Below are 27,695 nucleotides of genomic sequence, written 5' to 3' on the forward strand. Positions count from 1 at the left end.
TATTATTTTAAATTTTCCGAGCGAGGACCCCGAACTCCCTACTTTTCATAGGAATTCCTTACACACCGGTAATCTGCCCCACCCCCTAAAGTTTATGTGCTCTTGACGCTAATGTATATATGGGCTCTTCTGTGGAAAAACCTCACCTCTGGTTTGTTATTTGTTGAATTATTGTATTTGATTTGTCTAGAGTTGTATTCTCAAAAAATGTGCAGCGGCACACTACTTTGTCGCAGAATTCGGCATATTTGCTACGGAATCCTGCTTAATATAAATTTAAAATAATAATCCTGCTTAATATAAACTTAATATAAATTTTTTTTTTAAAAAATAAGATATTTCGTAGGCCTAAAAATGTTCAAGAATGAACACCTGTCATTAATCAGAATCCGTTATAGTATTGCCAATAGGCTATGTACTCTAGTGCGTCTCGGGTACAGGCAACAAAGGATATTGTGCTGTGACCCAAAATTAAAAAAAAAAAAAATCGAGAACCGCTGGTGTAAAGCTATGTATATAGGGAGAAGTGTGATGATACAGTTAGAAAAAAAGAGAAAAAAACTATAGAAAATGGAAACGTCATGATTTTTGAAGTAAAAAATGAAAAACGACAGAGCAGAATGTTTTTTTTTATTTTGTTTTATTGCAAAGACATAAATTGTATGTTTTTTTTCTTTTTTCCCTTTTCATATGGTCGTTTTCACAGCGTGTATGTGGTACCACTAAATGTTCTCTGATTATAACGTATGGGACCTCTGCGGTGTTAGGGGTTTATATCAACTTTCTTTCTTTCTTTCTTTTTTCTTTTTCTAATTTCACCCTGACACCCTAGTTTTATGTATGAATACGAGAAAACAGTTAAAAACCAAAATTCACTCATCCTGGCCAAAGCTTCGGAGCAATTTTCTCTCTATGTGTTTATTTAGCATTTATTTCGAATTTATATCTGTTGTGGCTTGTAATTTTAGGGTAGTGGATAGAGGAAGGGTAGAGATATTTGCCACGCGTGTATTATAAAAGCTACTCTTGCTTTCTACGTAAAATTGTTCTACTGTGAATTTCACTGACTTCCCAGTTAGGCTCATCACACTTATAAAAGTAATTTCCTATATATGTTTGAGAGAGAAACAGACTAAAATGGTTATGGAATGCCATTCTGGTTTTTTCCTCAAATAACTTGGTAGGAGTACATGTGAAATGAGGCGCCTAGTATCAAAATTCGCTACATCCATTTCGCTGAGTTTCAAGTAATCTCGCAAAACGTGCAGTGAAGCTCCATATACACGCGTACAAAGTCCCGTATTTGAACTAGTTTTTTAGTATGAAATATTAAGCTTTTAAACAAAATTCTGTTTCCATGGAATTCCTTTAGATCAAACATATAACAAGCGATATGTAACTCAACTAGCTTTGGCTAGCTGGGATCTCCGACCCCAGACCCCCGTGTCTGCTCGGTCTACGGCCTCGCATTTCTTATTTATTGGCCTTTGCATAAACAGTGAATTTCGTGAACTTGCTTTTCATATTTCCTGAACCTGTCCATCCGGGGGCTTGGCCCCCACACACTGTCTTTGTTTGGCCTAGGGCTCGCACCTCTTGAACCCACAATTCTATCGTTTCTTTTCCTATTTCAACTATCTAAAACATAAGATTTTGTATCCCAAGGAAACGTCCATTTAAACAGCATGGGGATTTCTTCAACTCCCTTTAGACCCCTAAAAAAATAAAAATATTCACTTTTGGCAATTTTCCTGTCGGTTAGTCCTGGAAGGCTACAATCTTGCCAAATTTCATCATTGTAATCCTACCGGAATGCCTAAACATTTTGGGGTATAGATGACGTCCCATATAAATAACATAGGAAAAATTGTTCAGTTTCCCATAAAACCACTCTACGGTTGGAAATTTTTATTTCTGATGATTCTCTGAGGTAACGCTAACGAAAACGTGCAAGCATACCGAATATCAAGTTTTTATTCTAATTCTAAGTACCTAAAACATGAGATTATAGGCCAAAGAAAAGATCCATTTAAATAACATAGGGAAATTCTTCTTTCCCTCTTTAGATCCCTTAAAAATTAAAAATATTCACTTTTGGCAATTTTTCTGTGGGTTTGTCCCGCAAAAGCTACAATCATGCCAAATTTAATCATTGTAGCCCTACAGGAAGTGCTCAATAATTTGGCGGTGTAAAAGGTGTTCCATATAAATAACATGGAATAGATTTTTCAGTTCCCTATAAAACCACTCTTTAAGTTGGAATTTTTCATTTTTACTGACTTACTTAGGTACCGTTAACAAAAACGTACAAGCATACCGGATTTCAAGTTTTTATTCCAATTCTAAGTACCTAAAACATGAGATTATAGGTTAAAAAAAAAAAAGGTCCATTTAAATAGCATGGCGAAATTCTTCATCCCCTCTTTAGACCCCTAAAAATTAAAAAAAAAAAAATATATATATATATATATATTCACTTTTGGCAATTTCTCTGTGGGTTTGTCCCGAAAAGCTACAATCATGCCAAATTTGATCATTGTAGCCCTACAAGAAATGCTCAATAATTTATGCCAGCTCATGTAGTTTTATATATAGTTAGGATTTCGGTAATAAATAAATAAAATGGATTTGGCGGCATTTGATACGAGACACCTCAAATAACTTCCTTTGACGCAGGATTATGATAAATTGAATGGTGTGTAATAAACTGATCTTCTACAAATTCTCGAAGAACAAATAATAATTACTAAATACAGGGTGTCTCAAAAGTCCCCTGACATAGGGTAATTCTGTTATTAACAGAGTAACAACAAAATGTAAGAGCGGAAACGCGAGTGAACGTGCTGTCGAAATGATGTGAGCGTGTGGTCCAGTGAACGTGATGTACAAAAGATGTCAGCATTATATCGAAATTATGTTGAGAGTTTGAGATCGAGAAAAAATGTTTGCGTGAGTTTGAGTGAGCGTGAGTTAGTCCAAAGTGGATTCCTTTATTGTTTGTTACTACTAAATTTGATAAAGTACCATCCAGCAATATTAGTGATGTAATATGTTCTTCTGTACTTAAATAAAAAATATAATTCGTGTGTTGAAAATAATGGAGAATGCTTTGAACAACTCATTTAGATAACCTCACTTAATGCTATGATACAACTTGTAATAATTTCACAGTTGCGTATTTCATAAATATTTCATTTCAAATTCATTTTTGTCAAGTGATTTGTGGTCTACCCTGTATAGCAATATAATCCTTGCCTAATAAATAAACTTTCTTTTTTAATTGTGTGAATAATTATTAGGTATTGTTTAAATTTAAAAAGTTAGATTATCGCAGTTAGTAGCTACCAGTGGCGTATTTAGGGGGGGGGGCTTCCGGGCTTAAGCCCCCCCGAAATGTTACTTACTATAGTAAAGTATATGAAATGTCCTGCAGAATTTTCACATTTTCAGGCAAAGCCCCCCCCGAAAGTTAGCAAAGCCCCCCCCGAAACAAAATCGTAAATACGCCACTGGTAGCTACTATAACTTTTATCATTTCTTATAATTAAGCTCTCTTCCTTTCTTTATCTACCTATATATATAAAAACTATCATAAACCCCAATAGTACTTTTTTTTCTTGTATAAAAAAGGAACAGAAACATGGAAGAATTTTGCGATGATGCAGAGAAATAATGTCACATTTAATTAGTAAAAATCTCGGTTTCTTCTTCTTTTTCTTCTTCTATTTTGATCGTTGCACATGAACTAGTCGTTAAAAGTTTTTCACCTCCTGTGTCCCCATCTATTGTTAAGTTTAAAAAACTTCTTCCTTAATTAGCGATTCTGCTTATAAAGCAACTTCAAAAAGTTAAAAAAAAAAAATTAAAAAGCAGATGAAGAATTGAGGAAAAAGATAAATGGCTATTACAGAATTTTTCTGCAAGGACAAACTTTAGCTTTTTTCTTTTTTTAAAAAAAAAAACCGCAAATTTCTACTAAACAAGGAGAGATTTCCGTTAATTTATTTATGAGAGTTGAAAGCAGAAACATTTTGTAAAACAAAAGAAAAAAACATACAGTAATAAGCTAGAATTACTTTCATAAAAGGTTTTAAAACTTGACAGAACTTTACTTATTTATTAGACTGTGCTTATGGCGCTACCATAGTGCTCTATTTGTATTTATGCATTGTTGCCAGGTAGTGACATTACAATTTCTGCCTGAGCTGCTCGAAAAACAATCTTTCGTTAATCACATAAAAACAGTTCAACCGATAAGTTATCATAACACTTTTGTCTCCACTCTTTGCTCTGTACGAGCATACATTTCCTAGTTTTACTCAGTAAAAAGAAACGAAAGAAAGAGGCGGAACCGTTACTATTCAATTCTTGATGTACACCCATAATTCTTCTTTACTCCTCTTCCTCGAAGTTGTTTGTGACCTGTCCAATTACGTATAGTTGGAGTTCCAGACTTCGTTTCTCGTCACGATGGCGACTTTTACTCTTAAAAAAAAAAAAAAAAAGATGTGGGAGGAAAATTGAAGCTATAACAACTTGATTTCGACAGAGATACATAGACATACAAACTATCACACGAAGCACACGTAGGCGAATGTGTGGTTGTTCCCACGAAAAATGACAACTCCAGAGACCAAGTTTCTGCAATTGCATCTTTCTTTTTTTCTCTCTCCATTTTTTTATTTCAAAGATATTCCTAATTCTGTCTATTATCCTTTCAGAGACATGATTCACCGCTATTGAAATTTGAACTAAATGTTTTTTTTTTTTTTTTTTTTTTTTTTTCCTTCACGAATAATGTCTCCACGAAAGTATACGGTCGACAGACACGATCGAACGCTCTAAGACAGCAGATCACAAAATCTGTTTGTCGGGAGTGTCGAAGCCTGCTCATTGCATGTCCTTTTATTATGCATTTCTAATGATTTCCTTTAAACTAGAAGGCAGAAAGGTGGGAAGTAAAATCCAAAAATTCTACGTATATAATGCGTAGATACACGATACACTAACGCCTGTTTTGGTGTACTTGTAAACTGTTGAGTTTGACGATAGTGCTCAACATATTTGTTTTGTTGGGAGGGTTCCAAGGATTGGGGGCAGACTAAGCAACCAGGGGGGAGCGCTTACCCCTTTAATCATCTAGCGTCGTCACTGGTAACTTTAATCAAATCATTTGTATTAGGCTATTTAACAGCGAAAGTGAACACCTCTCCAGACTAATGTTGGCTACGAGACGAACAATGTCTTTTTTGGCCTGTCTCGTAAATTTTGTAGAAATGTCGTCTCGAGTTTCAAAACGTTTGTCTCGTCTCGATTTTTAAATTTAAATACAAAATTTATGCCCTCTTTTTCCTGCTTAATTTTGTGTTGAAGTTATCAGAATCTCTCCGCGTCACGACAGATCTACGAAGGGAATATATATATATATATATATATATATATATATATATATATATATATATATATATATAAAACATTTAAACATTTTTTTTTATTGTTGCATATTGTCTAATGACTTTACACACACACACACACACACACACACATATATATATATATATATATATATATATATATATATATATATATATATATATATATATATACAGGGTGTAACATAAATGCATGGCGAAAAGTGATGAGGTGATTACGGACATCCAAATAAGTAAAAATGCTCGTATAAACATGGGTCCGGTGCTGCTTCGTTTTCGAGATACAGGATGTTCAAATGTCGAGTCTCTCCAATGGCTCACTATGGAAAAGTGAATGGAAATGTTCAATATTACAGGAATAATACAATCAAGTGGAATTATACCTGTACAAATACATTTACACTAACATAGAGAATGAAACTAATCAACATCAGTGTTGTCAACCTGGTACAAAGTATTGTGTTTTCAAATAGCACTAGACATCCACAACTTAACGTATGATTGCTGATATCAAAACGTTACTAAACATGGGACACTGACTTCCGAAGCTTACATGTGGTATAAACCAACGCTCTGGCCACCATCGAATACCTTTCTCAATTATTTATCGTTGGAAACACGCAACAGTTGTAATCTATGAACTGTTGTGAGCCGTTAATTGACTTCACAATTGGACGCCTTGTCTTTCAAAAATGAAGCGAAATCTGCCCCATGTTTAGGAACATTTTGATGTCAGCACTCACATGCTAACGTGCGGACATCTAGTGCTATTTGAAAACATAACACTTTGTACCAGGGTGGCAACACTGACAACCCAATAGCCTCAAGTGTTGATTAGTTTCATTCTCTATGTTAGTGTAAATGTATTTATACAGACATAATTCCACTTGATTGTATTATTCCTGTAATATTGAACATTTCCATTCACTTTTCCATAGTGAGCCACAGGAGGGACTCGACATTTAAACATCCTGTATCTCGGAAATGAAGTGGCATCGGAGGCATGTTTATAGGACGAAGTACATTTTTACTTATTTTTTATTTACTTATTTGGATATATATAGGGTGTTTCAAAACAACACCGACAATATTTGGGAGGTGATTCCTGACACTAAGATACGATAAAAAGTATAGACCAACCTGGGTGCACAAATGCTTCCTTTCGGAGTTATAGGCTGCCGAAAACACGAAAAATTGAACTTTAAAAGTCCATAGCTCCAAAACTGTGTGACCTACCGTAGTTGGGTCAAGACTTCACTTAGGAACTAGTATGTATTCTATTCAAATATCGAAGTTTTAGAATCCTGCGGTAGCTGCTCAGCAATTTTTATAGAGGTAGTTGACGAGCACTTCAATTTATATGCCCGTAGCCAAACTCCTTCTATAAAAAAACTGTTGCGGAAGCATCCCAGGATTTTGAAACATGGATATTTGGGTAGGACACATAGTAGTTCCTAAGTGAAGTCTTGACCCGACTACAGTAGGTTCCATAGTTTTGGAGGTATGGACCTTTAAGGTTCAGTTTTTCATGTTATCGGCAGCCCATAACTCGGAAAGGGAGCATTTGTTCATCCAGGTTGGTCTATACTTTTTTGCCATGTCTTGGTGTCAGGAACCTCCTCCCAAACGTTGTCGGTGTTGTTTTGAAACACCCTATATATGATATCCAGGATATGATCAAGGGAGGGGCTAAATCATAGTTTGCAATAACAGTAAAGCAGGATTGAAGCCCATTTTATCAAGTGTATACCTGAGCGACATGGGGGACTATAGCCCCCCTTGGCTTATAATACTAGAACAATGGTTGAGATCTAAGACTTGATAAACTCCTGCTGCTCATGCGACTTGTAAAATTTCTCGACTCGACTCGAATTAAGAAAGAAATAATTCTCGTCTGGACTCTTGTGTCGTGGGCAACACAGATCCTGAAGTTAGAATTGTGATGAAGCTGTATCTATCTGGCATTGGTCTGTATCCATCCATGTACATCCATGGATACCAAATAATGGCTACCAATCGCAAATTGTATTGTTTTATGTCGTAGGTAGCGAATGAGAATATTTGGGTGAGCCTTTTTATTATTATTATTATTATTATTGAGAATGATACAATCAAATTGGACACAATGGCAAATGTAGGAGAGAAAATGGTAAATTTGGGGAAGAAGATGGCAAATTCGAGGAGTTGCGGCGAAGCCCTTGAAGAAATGGGCACTTCTGCATAGCATAGTTCGAAAGTCTAAAAGACTTAACCTTAGGGAGGTAGTAAGAACATAATGTTGACAAAGTATAAGATACCCTTGAGTTATTCTAGGATGATGAATTTTCGATTTTTCAAACCATATAGCTAACAAAACCTTGTTTTCGGCATTATGTACCCATTTTTGACATATTGCCATAGATTATTATTTTTATTATGTCCTCTAATTCTTTAATTTATAGAAATTACCCGTAATTTCATGCTACTAATTATTTTATTCTCTCTTTACAGATACTGTGTGGAATTTGAGGTTTTGAAAGCTTCCAAAGCCTGCAGAAAAGAAGCCGCGTTTTCTTCTCTAAGAGACGGTAAGTTATTTTCCTTCAAATAGGGAATTAAGCATTACTTTGCGGTGGTCTTTTCTAAATCCATACATTGTCATACCTTTCTTAAAAGTCGTCTAAATAGCTTTTAAAGGCAAAGAAAAGGATAGAAGGTAACATAGAAATATTTGCATGCCTTCATCACTGCCTCAATTATTGGAACCAGTGGCGGATTTAGACCAGGGGCTGCGCTTCCCCCCTAGTTTTTTGAGTGACAAATATAATTCAAACTATTGTTTATATATTTTTGAAAGTTTATAGTAAGCGTTTAGAGTAAGTTTTCCAAGAAATCTTTATTGGTAAATTATTGAAACAATACATAGAGTTTGAGTTGCAGTTTTTCCATTATCCAACGTGTAAAACAATACTTGAGATCCACAATGTCTACGTCCCACTTAGTCATAATAGGCCTTATGCAGAGTCGTTCTGACGCGTGATTAATGCCATACTAAAGAGTTTGACTAACATATGTTTCTTGCAGTAGTCAGGCCTTTAGTATGACGCTAATCATACGTCAAAACGACTCTGCATATGACCCAATATCTATCGGGAGAGAGTAAGTCGGAAACTTCTATAGGACCTATGTAAAATTTAAACTGATGATATACCTTTCATAATATGGGTTCTGGTTGCCCCTTTTCTGTTTAAACTTTCAAGATCCGCCACTGATTGGAACGTATGCATTCTATCACGCTTAGACACTTACTTCTAACAGAGTAATATATTTTTTTTTAAAATTCGTTATAATTGTGAAATAAAACTAGTCATGATTGATCATGGAATTCAGACAAATATTACTCAAGAATAATTTGAAATGAAATCTTTGAGTTTTACGTCCCACGGTTATGCCGGTTAGGCTAAAGGAGACGGTGATTATGAGAAATGAATGAAATGGTGGAATGAAGAAAGTGGGAGGAAACGGGAGCACCCCGAGAAAACCCACGAGCACGGTGTTTGTCCACCACAAAGTCCACACGGCGCGAGCTGGGATCGAACCAGGGACCCCAAGCACCGGAGGTGAACGCTCTACCACTGAGCCACCGCGCCCCCAAGAATAATTTGATTAGACGCAAACATACTGTATGCTAATAAATAAATAGTAACAACTCATCATCGAACACATTCTGTACTACTTTTTTTCTTTTTTGATTAACGGAAAGACATGAATTCACGAGGCCGCGGTGGCTCAGTGGTAAAGCATTCATCTCTGGCTCGATTTCCGTCCATGTTAGATCAGCTTAATGATGAACAAACCCCATATCAGTGTTCGGGGTTTTCCCGTTTCATATCACTTTCTTCATTCCACCATCTCGTTCATTATCAAATCCCGTCTCCTTTAGCCTTCCAGTATAAAAATGTGGATGAAAAATTAGAAGTGGAAGCAGGCAGAAGAAGATTGTGGAAGCAGGGAAACGATCCAAAGATTGTTAGGAAGATCGTTTCCCAGGTGACTGACTACTTTTCCTTTGCTTCTGTGTCACTCTGTGCAACAGAGATTGCCAATGCAAACAAGTCTTACGCTTACTGTCTTATACTAGCCTCAAGACTTCTACTCTCTCGAGCTCGTGACTTGCTATCTACAACAAAACTCTTGACAGCTCGATCCTGGGTCATTAACTTCTTTGGGGTTGAATTCATTAAGGCCTTGGAATCACTATCTTCAAAGATGCTTGAATTCGTACTCACACTCATTATCCTAATCAGAGCTCAAACTCGCGCTTGCGCTTACTAGCCTAGAGCTCGCACTTACGCTCACGCTCACTATCCTAATTGGAGTTGACGCTCACGCTCAGTAGCCTAATTAGAGCTCGCGCTTACTATCCTAATTAGAGTTCACACTCGCGCTCATGCTTACTAGCCTAATTAGAGCTCGCACTCATGCTCATTAGCCTAATTAGAGCTCGCACTCACGTTCACTAGCCTAATTAAAGCTCGCACTTGCACTCAGACTCGGGCTCTGGTTTTCTATTCATTTGTAGGACTTATGTTCACACGAGCATGCATTCATTTTTAAAAAATATTTCCGTACTACTCCGGTTTCCAAAACGTAAGCATATTACGAGAAGTTCCATGTAAGGAAGCAAGTCAGGAACAGAAAAAATGTGGCAAATGACGGGTATTGTTTGTGAGGCGCATTGAATTGGGTGTGGCAGGCATCGGCTTGGCCCTCAATAGGATGAAAATCAAACACTAGTGCTTGGAACCGAACACGCTCATTCTGTGTAGAGCTGTTGTAGTGAGCGGAGGCTTCTACCAAGTTAAATGTTGTAATAGACAGCAGGAATATGGCACAAAGTGGTCATTAACAAGGATGCATTTATCAAGGACCTCTTCACCGGCCACTTGAAAGGAGGTACCAGACAGACAGCAGTAACAAGAGCCATCAATGTGTCACACATTATCGCGTCCAGTTTGTGAAAACAACTTATCGACACGTAAGGCATTGTTACCTGTGACAACTCCACAACAGGACTGATATCTGACTGTAACTGAGCACCGCAACCGAACCATGCCTGCATGATAACTGTCAGCGGAGCTTGCAGGCGCCACAAGGGTGATAGTCTGTGTGCCAGTGGTATGTATGCCTGAGGACTAACAACATGTGTTTCACTGATTCCAACGCACAAAACGGCTGGTTTACAGTAGTGTAGAAAACATAGCCAGTAGACCCACAAGGAGTGGAGCCGCGTACTGTTCATGTATAAATCCTGTTACAGTTCCTAGAGTAATTCTCATCGCACAATAATGTGGCGCGAACAGGGTATCTGCTTTCATCCCACGAACATTGTGGAAAAGGATAAACATAGTAATAGTGACATACTGGTGTCGACAGGCATTATTGTGAATAATGATATGAACCCACACATCCACTGGATCTTCGATGATGGATCCATCACTGCCTACAGGTGCAGGGACGAGGATCTGCATGACTATGTGCTGCTTTACGGGGGCACAGTCGTTCCTTATGGATGACAAGACCTGTTCCCATCGATCCAACCTGATGGACGCCTATATAGCAACGGAAGTCATTCAACACATCGAGTGGCCTGTGCGATCTCCCGACATAAATTCGATGGAACGTGCTTGGATTTATTAGATAGACGTATTGGAGTCTGCCTGCCGGCCCCCAGGAAAAGAGAAACTCTGCACTGCTGTTCGGGAGGAATGGAATTTGCTGGTCCGAGAGCTCCTCAAAAACCTAGTAAGGCCCAGAAGCGTGATCCTAATAACAGAACACTCATTCCCGATTTTATACAATATATGCATATTAACACTATTGTCAAACTTCATCTGACAATAACACTGACGCAAACCCCGGGGGGATAAGGGGGGTATGTCTTCCCAATTTTGGAACTTGGGGGACTGTCCCCCCAATAATCCGATTTGAAATGTGTTTTGGGGAGAAATGTGATGATTTGTGTCCACAGCATTGTTATTCAACTTGATAAATATTTATAATATTTTAAAAAAATAAGATTATGGAGACGGTCTTACCCCTCCCCCCTAATGTTGAAGACAGCTTTGCACTGATGGACAATAAAAAAAAATTGTTAACTCCTCTCTCCGAAAGCAACCGCCCGTCTTCGGATGCAATAATATGTTGCCAAGCCATTTTACCACAATTTACCCTATTTTTTCAACAAATACATAATATTGTACCATGACAATTAAATACTTTGCATGCCGCTCCGTTTCTCCACACTTTCCTTTAATTTGCATTAAAATGATAAGATGTCACATTAGTACATAAGTCAGTCAAAAAGTGAATTGCACACCTTCGAAAAAAAAAAAACTTCTGGTACAAGAATACTTTGTTGAAACTTGGTGGCAATTCTGCAAATATTTATCTGCAGCGCATGACGTAGCAGCTTTGTATAATAGTTAGCTTGCTAAGGGTATGGCCATGTCTCGGAAGCTGCAGATAACATCCAAATTGGAAGTGCGTGCAGTGTTTCGTTTATGTATGGGCACAAAGGTGTAAATACATTGAAATTTATTGGCAGATGCACGAAGTGTATGGTGAAAATGCTATTTTGCGTCAAGCTATCTCGAAGTAGAGAAACTTGCTTGAGAACGGATGGACGTACAGTTATTGACGACGCTTACTGCGAGGGAAGACCACCAACTTCGACAAATGCTGAGACCGTTGCTCGCGTGCGAAATTAAAATACCGCTAATTGACAGTAATGTGATATCTTCAAATAGGTTAAAATATAATCGAAATGTGGAACAAGAGCGCCCTAGACAATATTATTTTACATGAGAAACCGTTATCACGACTCACTTATCTGCTTTCGATTTCGAGCCATTTTGAATATCGGCATTTATTTTCGCGTTTCTAAACGGCTGAAAACGGAAAACCACTAGGTGACTTGTGGTAACGGTACCTCATGCAAAATTATATTGTCTAGGATGCTCTTGTTCCATATTTCAATTATCTCTTTATCTATTTGAAGATATCACATAATTACTGTAAAATTAGCGGTATTTGAATTTCGCCGGGATGAAGACTCTTAATTAGTTAACCTGTTTCATTAATTAGTCTCCAAATTCAAAAAGGAGGACAAAAAAGTGCGTCCGGCTTGGGTACAAAGACGGACATCAATTTTTATGTCCAAAAGCCGGACGTGTGGCAGCCCTACTGGCACATCACATATACCGTTAGAATTCAAAGGGTTAAAAATAAAAAAGATAAAAACTATTTTCTACGTATATTCATCCTTTTAAATAAAGGAAGAAATACATTCTTCTGGATTTCTCCTTGAGTAAATAAAACTCTGAGATGTGAAAGCTGTGAAGAAAAGGGTATATTTGCATGTAACCGTATCGACCAGCAATTAAATTAATTGAAGTTTCCCATAAGGTCACAGGTGAGGGAGTGAATGAAACATGTAAACGAAAAGAGTCACCTCGTTGTTTGCTTTTTCGTCTTCTTCAAACACAACATCCTTCTCAATGCGAGCACCGTCATGAATTTTGTTTCTCCTTTGAGACCCGGTGTCATGAATGAAAAAGAAAGCCCACGGCATTGGATGCATCGTAGTAAGTAAATTAAAAATAACGCTGGGAATACAAAGTACTTGGTTTCCTCTTCTTATGAATAGCTGTGTTAGTAGATCCTATAAATATAATAATAGTTTCGTGTACACTAGTCGACTATAGTTATTAGAAATAGTATTACTATTTTTTTTTTTCCAGATGACATTATACAGTACATATTGTATCAACATACGAGGTATTGAAACTATGAATGTCCAGATTTTCGAGCCTCATTGAGGAGAAGAGCACGATAAGTTTATGAACGCAGAATTTGGATTGTTATTACAATAGAATCCCTCTCGTTCGCCCTCTGCTGGTTCTCCACTCCGGTTGATCCGACCGTGCTCAAGCGGGCTCGTCGGTGACTCACGAGGTTCATCGTCGTTTACTGCCGTCGCGGTATTGTAGTTCACTTGTTATTACCGCATATCCACTTTAGTGCTCCGTCATCTATTATATCGTTTCTTTCGTTGTGCGTGTTTTCTGTACGGTATTGAGTACTTTTTAGTGCTTACTATTCGTTTGTCTTTACTGTAGAGAACAATGCAGTCATTTTTGAGTTCAGAGATTGTTTGTTTTACTGTAAATCCGTATTTTTCTGTATTTTCTGATAATCCGATCTTGTTTTTTGCATTTCCACCATACCCCCAGCCCCAAAGGTGACGGATTAGAGGGGTTCTACTGTACTCACTTCTCTAGAATTTAGCTTTATATTATCCTCCTATATTCTTCTTGATCTTCTCAAAGGTATTTTTCCTCTAGCTTTTGCGACTTCAACTCTCGCATTCTCGAAAAACGAAACGAAATCCTTCTATTTAACGTCCCACGCTTACACCCCCCCTTTTAGGCTAAGGGAGACGATGGTTAAGACAAGTAGATGATGATGGAATAATTAATGGAATGAGAATGTTGGGGGAAATGGGAATACCCAAGAAAACAGTGGACACAATGTAGACCACCACAAATTTACTTGGCACGGATCGAACCAAAGGCCCCACGCACCAAAGGAAAGCGCTGCACCACTGAGCCATCATGTTCCCATCTTGTCGCTCGAATGGTTGATTTTGATATAGTTAATGAAATTCAACCTTATTTCTTCTTTATTCCTTTTCCCCATTAACTACTTCCCTGATAAGACAGTTTGCAACAATACTCTTACTCTAACCAACTCATTCTTTGAAAATTGAGCTATTGTTTACACATGCCGTACCGTACAGGACCACACTTGCCATTCTGATATGGTGGGCAATAAGCTACACGTTTCTTCTTTCCTGGTCTTCATTCAGGGGAGTTGAATAACTAATGCATCGTCAATTCTGTTCTCCGACCTTATTTGGACACTTTGCGAACTTCATCTTCCTTCAGGATAACACGCGTCCTCGCAGTGTAAGAGAAACTCAGGTTATGTACACTGTATATGCCTTTTCTAGTAGGTCTCGGACCAAAGTCCTGTCGAGCACATGTGGGAAGTGGTGAGACGGTGGTATCAACGCCAGTCAGGCAAACCTATCTACACCAAGATCTATAGCGAGCATGGGATACCATACCCTAGACTGAGATTCAGCATTTGAAGGATTGGATACCTGGCTGAGCAGTTACTTACGTGGTCACTGGGGTTGGTTACACATGATATTCAGATGAGTGTTTCTTGGAAATTAGTTTCTATCATCAGCTTAGCTGGAGGGTGGCTAGAAAGAGCCCAGCCCCCTTCAATCACTGTCAGCCCTTGAAACTTTAAATTGTTCTTTGTATGTGTGTATGAGTATAAAGTGAACTGAAGTTATCCCCCCTCCTTCCAATTCTCTCTGCCCTTCAAATGCTTTATGCTTTTGTACGGCACCCCTTAGATTGGAAATGTCTTTTCACCTTTTACCACAAGCGAAGAGATGTAGTGGTTCGCATATTTTTCGTTTCAATTTTTCTTCTAATGTGCACTGGCGCAAATCCCGGAGGGATGAGGGGGACATGTCCCCTCCAAACATGGAACTGGGGGGTACTGTCCCCCCAATAATCCGATTTGAAATTTGTTTTTTGGGGAGAAATGTGATGATTTGTGCCGGTAATGCACTGTATCGATAAGCGTTTCCCCTACCAATTGAAAGAATAACACGATAAAGCGCTAAAAAGCACTAGTTAAGAGTCTTCATCCCGGCGAAATTAAAATACCGCTAATTTTACAGTAATTATGTGATATCTTCAAATAGATAAAATATAATTGAAATATGGAACAACAGCGCCCTAGACAATATTATTTTGCATGAGGTACCTTTACCACAAGTCACCTAGTGGCTTTCCGTTTTCAGCTGTTTAGAAACGCGAAAATAAATACCGATTTTCAAAATGGCTCGAAATCGAAAGCAGATAAGTGAGTCGTGATAACGGTTCTCATGTAAAATAATATTGTCTAGGGCGCTCTTGTTCCACATTTCGATTTTTTTTTAATCTATTTGAAGATATCACATAATTACTGTAAAATTAGCGGGATGAAGACTTTTAATTTCGCCGGGATGAAGACTCTTAACATATTTCATTCGAATATTGCATAATGTGAACTGTATTGTTAAGATATTTCGTAATTCATTCGTAATACTAATAATTCATACACCTGGGATAGACGTTTCGTCTAGAATCAGAAGCACTTGTGAATATGTGCAAATAATGTACGTAAAATTGTGCATTGCTTTGGTAATAATGATAGAATTGCCTTTCGCCATTAATTGAAGGGCGTGAGGAAATACAAACGATTATTTGGGCTAGGCAGAACAAATGAACGTGGCTAAATGCTTATCGACTTCTATAGGCAACATGGTATGGTGGTGATGAACGTGATATGGTTTAAGAGAAGAAAAACAGTTACACGTGGAAAAGTCCAGGAAACAAGAAACGCTACCAACTCGATTACATTCTTGTCAAGCAACGTTTCATTAATAGTCTAGACTCCTACCAGACGTGAAGACACTACCGGGAGCGGATTGATTCGGATCACTGCTCATATCCGTGACATGTTACAATGTGCGTTGCAATAGAAATCCCGAGTCTTGTGAGGTACGTTCTGTGATTAGGTTTTTGTTGGCAAAAAATTACAAGCCAATTGAAATCCATCGCCAACTGTGTGAAGCATACGGACATGTAATAATGAGTGCGTTTTCGTGACAACGCACGTCTACACACGGCCAAAATTACCCGAGAGCTTTTTAATGGAAGGTGTTCGGTCTCTCACCATACAACCCGGATTTGGCGCCGAGTGACTACCACCTCTTCCTAGCGATGAAGATATGGCTCGCTACACAACGCTTTGATACTGGCGCCGAACTGCATATCGGTGTAAGCCAGTGGTTGAAATAGCAGGTGGCAGATTTCTACCTCGACGGTATTGAAAAACTTGTGCCACAGCATGATAAGTGCCTTAATTGCGTGGAGATTATGTGGGAAAATAGCTTAAGGTTGTATCTTTAATATATATATATATATATATATATATATATATATATATATATATATATATATATATATATATATATATATATATATATATATATATATATATATATATATATATATATACTGTATATATATATAAAATATAGTTTGATGTATTCGTTCTGTTACTTCCTTTATTTCAAAAGACTTACTTTCTGGAGAGCCCTCGTATTGTTTCTAAGAGATTCACGCAGGGACGGATCCAGGACCAACTTCTGGGGGGGGGGAGGCAGTGGGTTGTCATACTGTTACTTTTAAGGGCTTTAAACTTTGAGATGGGTTTTATTTATATATATAAAATAAGAAAGTTTCGTCTCCTGGGTGGAGGCGATTGCCCCGATCGCCCACCCCCTAATCCGCCCCTGGATTCACGCCACAGAGATCTTGTCCCTATGTATGAGATAGGCGAAGTAGCTTAAAATAAGCATATCGATTTTTATTATTTTTTGTGTGTTCCATAAAATAAATAAATATATAAACGAAATGCTGATTGCTGAAAATGTTAACTGTTTTCCTTTTTTCTTTGTTGTAGGTGACAAAGTGTGTGTAATGTGTGAGCACCAAGCACAGAGGAAAGCGTTGGGTTACCGATGCCCAGGACACGGCGTCGAAGACAGATCGACCCGATGGGGAGCTTTGTCAGCACCCCACTGCCACGGGAAATGGATCAGGCTGACATCTTCCGATGTGTGCCCTTGCAAGAAAGGAGCCGATTTCATCTTTGTGTGAGGGGGAAGTAAAACGAGGGAATCATTAGGAATTTAAAAAGAAAGAAAAAAAGGTCTTGCAATTTATAACCTACTTGTATACTCTTTCCCCGTATTCGAACCCTGAACCCTCAAAGTGTCTTGTTCCCTCATCTTTTAGGACTCAAAACGAGTGTTTGTGTGTTTGAGAGAGGGAGAGAGAGAAAGAATGATTGTGTTTATGTCTGTGTTGAAGAAAGAGAGAAAGAAAGAGAAATGAAAGAAAGTTGTTTTCTTGAAGAAATGAAATAAATAATGTGACCATTACAGTTGATAAATTTGGAAGATTTATATATTCGATAATGCCATTATACATATCCCAGCAAAAGCTACGTGTAACTTAGAGATATCTTGCGACGGTAGTATTTCTTTTTAAAGGTTAGAATCGTATTTGTTTTCCCGTCAGTTTCCAGTTTCGATTGTTTCCCTCCCAAACGTTGACACAGAAAGAAAATCACAGGATATAGCCTAAATATACACCTGACACCGTCTCATGCACCGTAGAAATTATCCAAATTTGCTTCCGACGCTTAGTTGCAAGATTCTAAGAATTTATTATATCCACGTATGATTCTTGTTGCTGTATGGATGGTGCACAAGATTTCAGGTTTCATTCCTGACGAGGATTCATACATCACCATGAAGCAATTCGGAATCAATTGGACAAAAGTAACAAAAATCGGTAGAAGTCAAAACAATGGAAGACTACACATCCTCCTTTGTAATTAGGTATCTAGCAAACTATAGCTCTTTGTATGAACTTAAAGTTATGGATGAGTATAATACCAAGTATGTCTTATGAAAATTAACTATTATCTCTCATATCCAGATTAGAATGGAAAACGGCGGGAATTTTCGTTTGTTGTCTTAACATAAATTAATATCTTCTGCGTAATTATCTACGAATTAACTGAGATAAGTTAACCTTTACTTTTAACAATAATAACAAAAACTATCCTTTGTAAATACTTTTAGAAATACTCTTATTGTTTTTATTAACGTTTTGTAAACTGAAGACCGAACAGCCTGACTGAAATGGGATCAGTATGTATTCTTAAAAGAGTATTATTGGTGGAAAGTTTTTTTTTTTTTTCATAGATAGTTGTAAACGGAGTGTTCATCAGTTTGATAGAAAATGCTGGTGAGCTCTAGCATAATCAAGAGATTACAATAATATCAATACACCTTGAATGGCATAAATAGAAGCGAACTTGTGACTGAAGAGAATTGATACCGGTATTTATATTCATAGTCTGTAGATAGAAAATTCGTTCACTAATAAAAATTTTTTATACGAGGTTGAAATGTTAATAGTCTCTGTAGATTTCATTAAAAATGAAGTGCCAAATAATAGTTATTTTGGGACTGGTGGTAGGAGGGAGGGGATTCCAAATTGTTAACTATGACATAGGCCCAAGGATAATTTACAGAAAGAAAACTTCATACATATAAATGCAATACAGAAGTTGCTCTGAAGTTCCGTTTCATAACGTTGATAAGAAAATAGTATGTTTTTACGAGACAAGTCAGATACAACATACATGGAACATACCAACATATTCTTTCAATTTGTTTAGAGTATCTAACTAATGGGAAACGTTATTTATAGTTGTAATTAAAAATTATCAATGCTCATACAAATGAGCCCGAAAAAATCGCTATTGTGAACGAAGACAAGTATCAGAAAAGATTTTATTTAAAAAGAATCGGTACTGATACAGAATGTGTCTGCACATATTTGCAATTTTCAAGGGTGAAATGTATTAGTTTATAAAGGAAGAAAAATATAAAAGAATTTAGTTTGTGCTTACACATGCCTGTGACCAGAGTATTAATGTGTAAGTAACCAACCCAAATACTACCCTATTATCCTATTGTACCCTACTAAATTTGACCCCAGCTGACTGGGAAAGAAGCATAAAAGAAGAGATCTTACTATGCTCTACTTTAGAGATTTTTTAAAAAAAAGCACCATGTTTGTAGTAATTACGTGTATACTGATCTATACTGTATCAACGCAAAAAAGAACAAGTTACCATATTATTGTAAGACTTTTCAGTTAAAAACACATAAATGAATTTAACATGAAAAACATGAAAAATTTTCTTGATTTCGTAATATGCATTGCTGCTCATTCTATGTGTACCGAACAAATATCACACTGAAGTTCAGTCGAAATTATATATATATATATATATATATATATATATATATATATATATATATATATATATATATATATATATAAAAGTGTTGGAAGATCATGAAGAGTTTTTGTTGGTCGCTCATAGAGTTGTGAATTTACTTTTGCTTCAGATTCAGTGAACAAAATTGGTTTGGTATTCTATGTAAGGTTTCCAAAATTATACTGTATCACCTACAGAAAAGTCACTAAAGGAGCAAAGTATTATGAACAATTTCATATAACCTAGTACAATTATCGATAATTAAATAAAACTGTGCTGTAATATTACTATTTGACTAAACTGGGTAAATTATTATTATTATTTTTTTTTGTAATGTTAGCAATACTAATAATGGGAACAAGCCTGATCATATACAGTAATATGAATAATATATATAAAATATTAAACGCTGAAAATCGACTTAACGTGATTTTTAAAATTTTTACCCCTATGTTAATGAGTATATTTCATAAATACATTTCTAAAGAGGACGAAATTGTAAGTTCAGGTTTCGCACTAAAAGACACATTTAGTTTTTAGGAATATTATGAAAGATGCATTATTTTCATTTAATCTCCTCAGTTTTACAAGGATATCATTGTTATACACATATATGTGTACTTTTTCTGGTATCTTGTAAAATTAAGCACAATTTTTGTTAAATATTTTTTCTTAAAAACTTTTTTATCATACCGTTAAAAGTTAATTTAGAGCAGTTTTGATTTACTATTTGCTTCAGTAATATGTCAATCTCTGATACTAATATGCTAAGAACGCTTGAAGTAGAAAATATATATTTAAAAAGAAAAGTTTCTAGTCTGCGTTGATAACATAAAAATTATAGATGGTTTATCTTTTGATACATGTATAAGGAGCAGCTCTTTTGTTTAGTTTTTATTTTTTTGTAGTAGCAAGCACAATCTTGTTTTTTCATATAACAAAAAAAGTACATGAAAATTTAAATATTTTCAGTTTAAAAGTTTATTTGCTACGTTACGGACGCTATAGTTAATGATTTTTTTAAACGAACAAATTATATTTAATCTAATAATATGTATTACTGTATAAGATAACCGATTCATACTTAGTTTTGATCTTGTGTGAAGTAAATAACTTACTCCATTTACCTTTATGTAACGTATTTTACAAGTACTGATCTCAATATACTGTGCATCAATAGGCAAAAATAAAATAAAACTAACACAATATATACTTTTGCAATAAAACTTATTGTAATTTATTATCTAAGAATAAACATAAACTGTGTATGTTATATTAAAAAGATACGTTTACTTCAACACTTTTTAAAACATGTTCTTCCAAATAATTACCACATACTCCACATCGCCTCAGCAGTTTTTTTTATTTTAGTATAATACTATCAATAATACCATGTGTATATATAAATATCTACATATTATATAGAACAGAAACGTTGAAATAATTATATATATGACTAGTGAAATTTGTATATGTACATGTTCGCAGTTTTTGTGTGTGTATGTTTGTATGTATGTGTGTGTTCATGTATGCTTGGTACAGCAAGAGTGAGAAGAATTTGTTTAGTTGAATGAGTATGTACACATCATAGTGTGTATAAATATTATACATACTGTTTAAAAATTTTTAGAGAATGAATTTAAATAAGAAAAAAACGTAATAATAATATTGAAGATAAGAATATTGGGTTGTAACCTTTGTAAATTTGTATTTTATTATTATTATTATTATCATTAACAAAAAAGGACTATCTTTTTTCCTTTGTTGATTTTTTTTATTAACGATAAAGTGCGAGAAAAAAGAATCTTTTTTCAATCTATTAATATTACACATATTTCTGAACAAACGTGCGTAATAAAGATTGATAAGAAACATTATTTCCATTAGTTTTTTATTATGTTCTGTCTGAACCCTTGTCCACAAAAAGATTTTGTCAGAAAAGTATTTCAGTTTTGTACATAGATACATGTAAAATGTATATAACAAAACGAAACATCTATTATAGTTTTGTTTATAACAAAGCAAAACATAAGTGTACACATATTAGAAGAAACATGCCTAAATAATAACTAGTGACAAGAAACATTATTTCAGTCGTGTTTTTGTACTTCCATGAATCTTTATTCACATACAAATATTTATAGAAGATTATTACAATTTGTTATGAAAACATACCCCCTATACATTATTGAGTACATCTGGATCTGGAGGTTAATTATGGTCTGTGTACATTTTGAAAACCTATGGCAGCTGACATTGGAGATCTGTTGGCAGACATTATTCAAGAGTCGCAATTAACTATTTATATCAATAATTTATTTACCTCTGTCATACTTCAACGTGTTTAGTTTGTCATTTAACTGTAATACCGGTGTTGTATGTAATCTGTATACTGCAGTACTTGGTGCCAGTGCTGTACTCCTACAATGTTTACGCTGTTTAGTGGAGATTCATGATTGTCATGAAAGATATAAAGAAGGCATTCTTTTAAGAAACAACGTAAGACCCACGTAAGGCTGCGATACTGTTTGATAATCTGAAAACACTTTATGCTATTCTCTTAATGATACTCTTTAGACTAATCACCCTATATATATATATATATATATATATATATATATATATATATATATATATATATATATATATATATATATATATTAGGGTGGAGTGAAAAAAACTTTTTTTCACCAAGCAAAACGCCTGGGGTCGAAAAAGTTGCGTAGTGACCTGGTGACAACGGGTGTAAAATATTTCCTTGATCGGTTGATATCTTCAGGTTGCGCATGTGCACTAAAGTTTGGCGAAAATGAGGAAAATTTGAAAAAATAGGATATTTTAATTTATTTTTTTATTTATTTTTTGTCACCAAGCAAAACGCCTGGGGTCCAAAACGTTGCGCAGTGGCCTGGTGACAACAGGTGTAAAATATTTCCTTGATCGGTTGGTATCTTCAGGTTGCGCATGCGCACTGAAGTTTGGCGAAAATGAGGAAAATTTGAAAAAATGTAATATTTTAATTTCTTTTCTTTTCTTTTTTTGTCACCAAGCAAAACGCCTGGGGTCCAAAAAGTTGCGTAGTGGCCTGGTGACAACGGGTGTAAAATATTTCCTTGATCGTTTAATATCTTCAGGTTGCGCATGTGCACTAAAGTTTGGCGAAAAGGAAGAAAATTTGAAAAAAAAATGGGATATTTTAATTTATTTTTTTATTTTTTTTTTGTCACCAAGCAAAACGCCTGGGGTCCAAAAAGTTGCGCAGTGGCCTGGTGACAACGGATGTAAAATATTTCCTTGATCGGTTGATATCTTCAGGTTGCGCATGCGGCATCGTCAGGTTCAGGAAGACTCCGGTCCAAGGTCCCAATTTGACACGTAAGCTGACTATTCGGATTCCAACGATGGCATCGATTGCGCGCAGTCTGCTAGTGCTGAGACAACTGACCAATCAGTAACCTTCGATACCCGGAAATCCACAAAGCAGTCGCCCAGTACCAGTCTCAAACTCCCCACGTTTGCCCAGGTGTTAGAAAGATATGGGATTGCTGACAGGCCTGCCGCAGCGATTGCTTCTGCTATTCTGCACGACACAGCCCATCCGTCAGCTGAGAGTACGGTCAACGACAGAAGCAAAGTAGGGGAGAGCGAGAGAAGATGAGGGAGGGTTTACAAGATCCGCCCCTCCAGCTCCAACCACTGCAGGCACTCTACTTCGACGGGAGAAAGGACAAAACGATGTCTGTTGAAATGATGGCTGGTGGAAAATTACATCGCAGGGAGATTGTGGAGGAACACGTGTCCCTAATCAGTGAACCAGGGTCTACATACTTCGGACACGTTACACCAAAATTCGGATCTGCTATAGCAATTACGAATGCAATCCTGGAATACGCAACCGTCGTGAACATGGAGTTGTCGGGACTGCAGGCGATCGGCAGCGACGGTACTGCTGTCAACACAGGAAAGCAAAATGGGGTTATTCATTGCCTGGAAGTTCAGCTGGGCAAGCCATTGCAGTGGATAGTCTGTTAACTCCACTTCAATGAGCTTACCCTACGTCATCTAATCGAGTATCTAGAGGGTCCTACGAGTAGCCCACGAGGGTATACGGGACCACTCGCAAAGAACCTTCATATTTGCGAGAACCTTCCTGTCCTGGAGTTCCAGCCTATCCAAGGCAGTTTTCCCGACGTCGTCCCAGACCTCAGCACCGACCAGCAGTATCTACTCGACATCTGTCGGGCTGTTGCAACCGGGCAATTCCCGCAAGGGCTGGGAGGAAGAAGTCCTGGCATGTTGTCCCATTCACAATGGTTGACTACTGCAAATCGAATCTTGCGGCTGTATGTGGCGAGTGAAATCCCATCTGAAAACCTATTCATCCTGTCCACGTTCGTGGTCTGCGTGTACGCTCCAATGTGGTTCAATATCAAGCGCCATTGGAAGATCACGGATGCACCAAAGAATCTATGGCATTCCATGCAGTTGTCGCAGTACCTCGATCCGGAACTGAAGAAGGTCGTTTACGACACCATGCAGAGAAACGCCTTCGCCGCATATCCCGAAAACCTCCTACTGGCGATGCTGCATGACGAGAGACCTCATATTCGTACTTCGGCCAAGAAACGAATACTGAAGGCAAGAGAGGCTCCTCCTGGTCCTGGCGGCTCGATTCGAACCTTCGAAGTTCCGCCGTTGAACTTCAGCGCCAAGGATTACACAGACATCATCTTTTGGCAAGACCTCGCTGTCACCAAACCACCACTCGTTATTGGACTGCCAGAAGATAGCCTGGATCAAGATCAACTTCAAAATCTGTGGTGGAAGGATCTACCGTGCCATACGCAAGCAGTCGAACGATGCATTCGTGTGGTGACAGAAGCTGCAACTCAAGTCTGTGGACAGGACAGGCGCGATGGTTTTTCATCCGGGCACGTCTTCCGAATCGGCTTGCGATGCCGAAGTTTGAAACTAAGAAAGACTTTGGCCCCTGTTAATCATTAATTAATTAATGAATAATTAACTAATTGCTTCTTAACTTACTCTTACAAACAATACATGAATGTTGCTAACAGAACTTCAGTGCACGAATTGGGCTTAATGGCATAATAGAATTTATTGGTAAAGCAAAAAAGGATGTTACTTCAGTGCGCATGCGCAACCTGAAAATATCAACCGATCAAGGAAATATTTTACACCCATTGTCAACTTTTTGGACCCCAGGCGTTTTGCTTGGTGACAAAAAAATAAAAAAAAATAAATTAAAATATCCTATTTTTTCAAATTTTCCTCATTTTCGCCAAACTTCAGTGCGCATGCGCAACCTGAAGATATCAACCGATCAAGGAAATATTCTACACCCGTTGTCAACAGGCCACTACGCAACTTTTTGGACCCCAGGCGTTTTGCTTGGTGACAAAAAAAAATAAAAGCAAATAAATTAAAATATCCTATTTTTTTAAATTTCCCCCATTTTCGCCAAACTTCAGTGCGCATGCGCAACCTGAAGATATCAACCGATCAAGGAAATATTTTACACCCGTTGACACCATGCCACTACGCAACTTTTTGGACCCCAGGCGTTTTGCTTGGTGAAAAAAAGTTTTTTTCGCTCCACCCTAATATATATATATATATATATATATATATATATATATATATATATATATATATAAATGGATGTAGATATACAGAAGTAACCAAGCCACTGGGACAAGGAACAGAAAAAATCGCGTACGATGTACCAGAAGAAATTAAGAAAATTGAGCCCAAATTTAATTCCTTCTTTACAAATTATTAAGGCATGAAATTTTTTTGTTTTCATAAGTCCTACATTGCTCCAAGTTACGTTAACGTTGGCGTGATATTGAAAATGTCGATACTTTATTTTTCAAAAGATCGAACAACGTTTGGTTCTCTTCAAGAGAGATCAAGGCTTAAAGCAACTGAAATATAGAACAGCCATCGACTTCTAAAATGCTTCGATATCCTTTACAGAAAAAAAAAACGATCCATTTTACATCGATCCATCAACTCATTTTAAAATTGGAATTTCGAGTTACTTTCTGTATAATTACATCCAAATAATAGTAGCTACTAACGACATCACGCAAAAACGATGAAAAACGACTGAAGGTTTTCAAAACATGGGTATGGAGAAAAATTGAGAGAATTAGCTGGATCGAGCGGAAAACGAAGTGTTAGAAATGGTGGAGAGAGAGGAACAATTTCAAATATTATTAAAAAGAGGAAGAGAAACTGGCTGGGACGTTCGCTAAGAAAGAACCGTATCATGAGGGACGTTTTAGAGGGCATGGTGGCAGGAAAGAGAGGGAAGGGCGAAGGACACTACAATTAACGAAAGATATCAAAACAGAAAAATCGTGAAGACGAAGAAGTTAGCAGATCATCATGGAGCATGGAAGCTTCTCAGTTGTTGCAAGTGACCTGCCAATAATGGCAGCATAACTATGATGTTGACTAATGACAGTGACAATCTTCGACAAAATAGAAGACGTGCCTCTAACCTTGATAAATGAAGTCACGTCCGGAAGCTATTTAAACCATTTACTCGTAAATGCATCTTTTGATACGTCCTCGTATTTATCACCAGAAAACTACCTTAACATTATCAATAGAAACTTTTATAAAAAACTGGGACAAAATAGTTTGAAGACCCAACCTTAACTTTGAACAATACATTTTTTCCTCTGAAGCTCTTGCATCGGTTTACTCGAAACTAGTCCACATTTTTCTTATAAACATTATTAATAATAATAATAAAAAAATACTGTAAAAGATTTTTAGAAGAAAACTTTGGACAAGATTACTTCTAAAGATCGTGTTGTTTGCCCTTAACACTATAGTCTTCTAGAGCTGTTTGCACCTGGTAACTTGAAAATACTCCAAAACACATCTTTATGCCTCGCAACACTTGTCGTTGGAGCCTTTGTCACTACAAACTCTTGACTTTAGTGTCATTTGCAGCACAGCGATTTTGAAGTCACGTGTTCACATATTTATGACGGATGAACTAATTACTGGTGGTCCATTTGATTTGATGAACATAAAACTGGAGATGTGTGTAATTATCAGTGATGATCTCAAGTTATTGATGATTATATTTGTCAAGCTAAATTTTCGCTCACACTCCACTATGGAATATGCCAATGTGGAAATTGTTCTTATCGCTGGTAATATATTTGTTGGAATATCTTCGGCTGTAGGGTTATATGTCATGTCTCTTAATTCAAATGTTCCGCAACAATTGGTTATTTTTTTTAGTCGGCGTCAGGACACAGTCTGCATCTCATTCTGAATGAATTGAGGAGCATTTATTGCAACTATCTTCTTTTTGTGTTTGAGAATGACATTTTGAAACATACCTTCCTTTACAGCCCCCGAAGATAATTGCATGTGTTCACGCGGTTTATCACTGAGACTTTTGATCATCCCTATGGTTCGTTTTGGTAGGCGATCAGCTATTGACAGCGTTATCTCTTGAAGGTGTTACGCTTTTGGTAACACAACTAATTCTTGCATCTTGTCACACATCACTCCTAAATCTAGAAGAAACTATGGACTCGAAAGTATTTTTCTCAAACTTTGAAATATTGCTTTCTCGTTTGAACTTATTGTGCTACCGTGTAGTGAGTTAGTGCAGTGAAAATTCAGTGCTTCCAACGATATCCACACAACCTTTAGGGGTTCTCAGTGTACTTCCAATTCACCGCATCCCAAGACTTATCCTATTTTCAGAAACTGCACATCGAGATCAAGACTGCTTTCTTTCCGTTGCGCGACAATGTTAGAAGACTGACTGTATAAACTATACAACTTGTTCATAAAAGCTTTAAATCTTGATTTCCCGGAAATCTTTGATAGTGTCAGACACTGACAGTTCCCGTCCCGTCTATTGTTTAAAGAGTGCCAGGAAAACAGTTACGGGTGTTTGTGTTTCATCTTGTGAAACTCCAGAACGTTTTCCAGGCATTACACTAGTATCATCAATAGTGATCACAAAACAGTCTTCTCTTAGATATGCTTTCCATGCAGGCCACGAATTCTTAGATAAGTCAACAACAACTTGGACTCGATATGTTTGGCATCCTGGGAATCTACCACGATAAAGTCAAAGAACACACAATTAGGGGCATTAGCTCCTAAAAACACAGTAATATCACAAATGTACTCTTTATTTCCCAATCGTGTTTATTCGTCAATGACGAA

General features: G+C 36.9%; 1 protein-coding gene across 1 annotated transcript in view; it reads left to right on the plus strand.

Annotated features, from left to right (window-relative positions):
• vex (somatomedin B and thrombospondin type 1 domain containing protein vexed) overlaps positions 1–21,343 on the plus strand; it is a 307,350-nt gene extending 286,007 nt beyond the window's left edge. The window contains exons 4-5 of the mRNA XM_081768307.1: positions 7,923–7,999; positions 17,067–21,343. Of these exons, the coding sequence (XP_081624433.1) occupies positions 7,923–7,999; positions 17,067–17,263 (274 nt within the window). The 3' untranslated portion in view covers positions 17,264–21,343. The remainder of the gene's footprint in view (positions 1–7,922; positions 8,000–17,066) is intronic.
• The last annotated feature ends 6,352 nt before the right edge of the window (positions 21,344–27,695 follow it).

Source organism: Thermobia domestica, chromosome 8, assembly GCF_964235325.1.
Source record: "Thermobia domestica chromosome 8, izTheDome1.hap1.1, whole genome shotgun sequence".
NCBI classification, from domain to species: Eukaryota; Metazoa; Arthropoda; class Insecta; order Zygentoma; family Lepismatidae; genus Thermobia; species Thermobia domestica.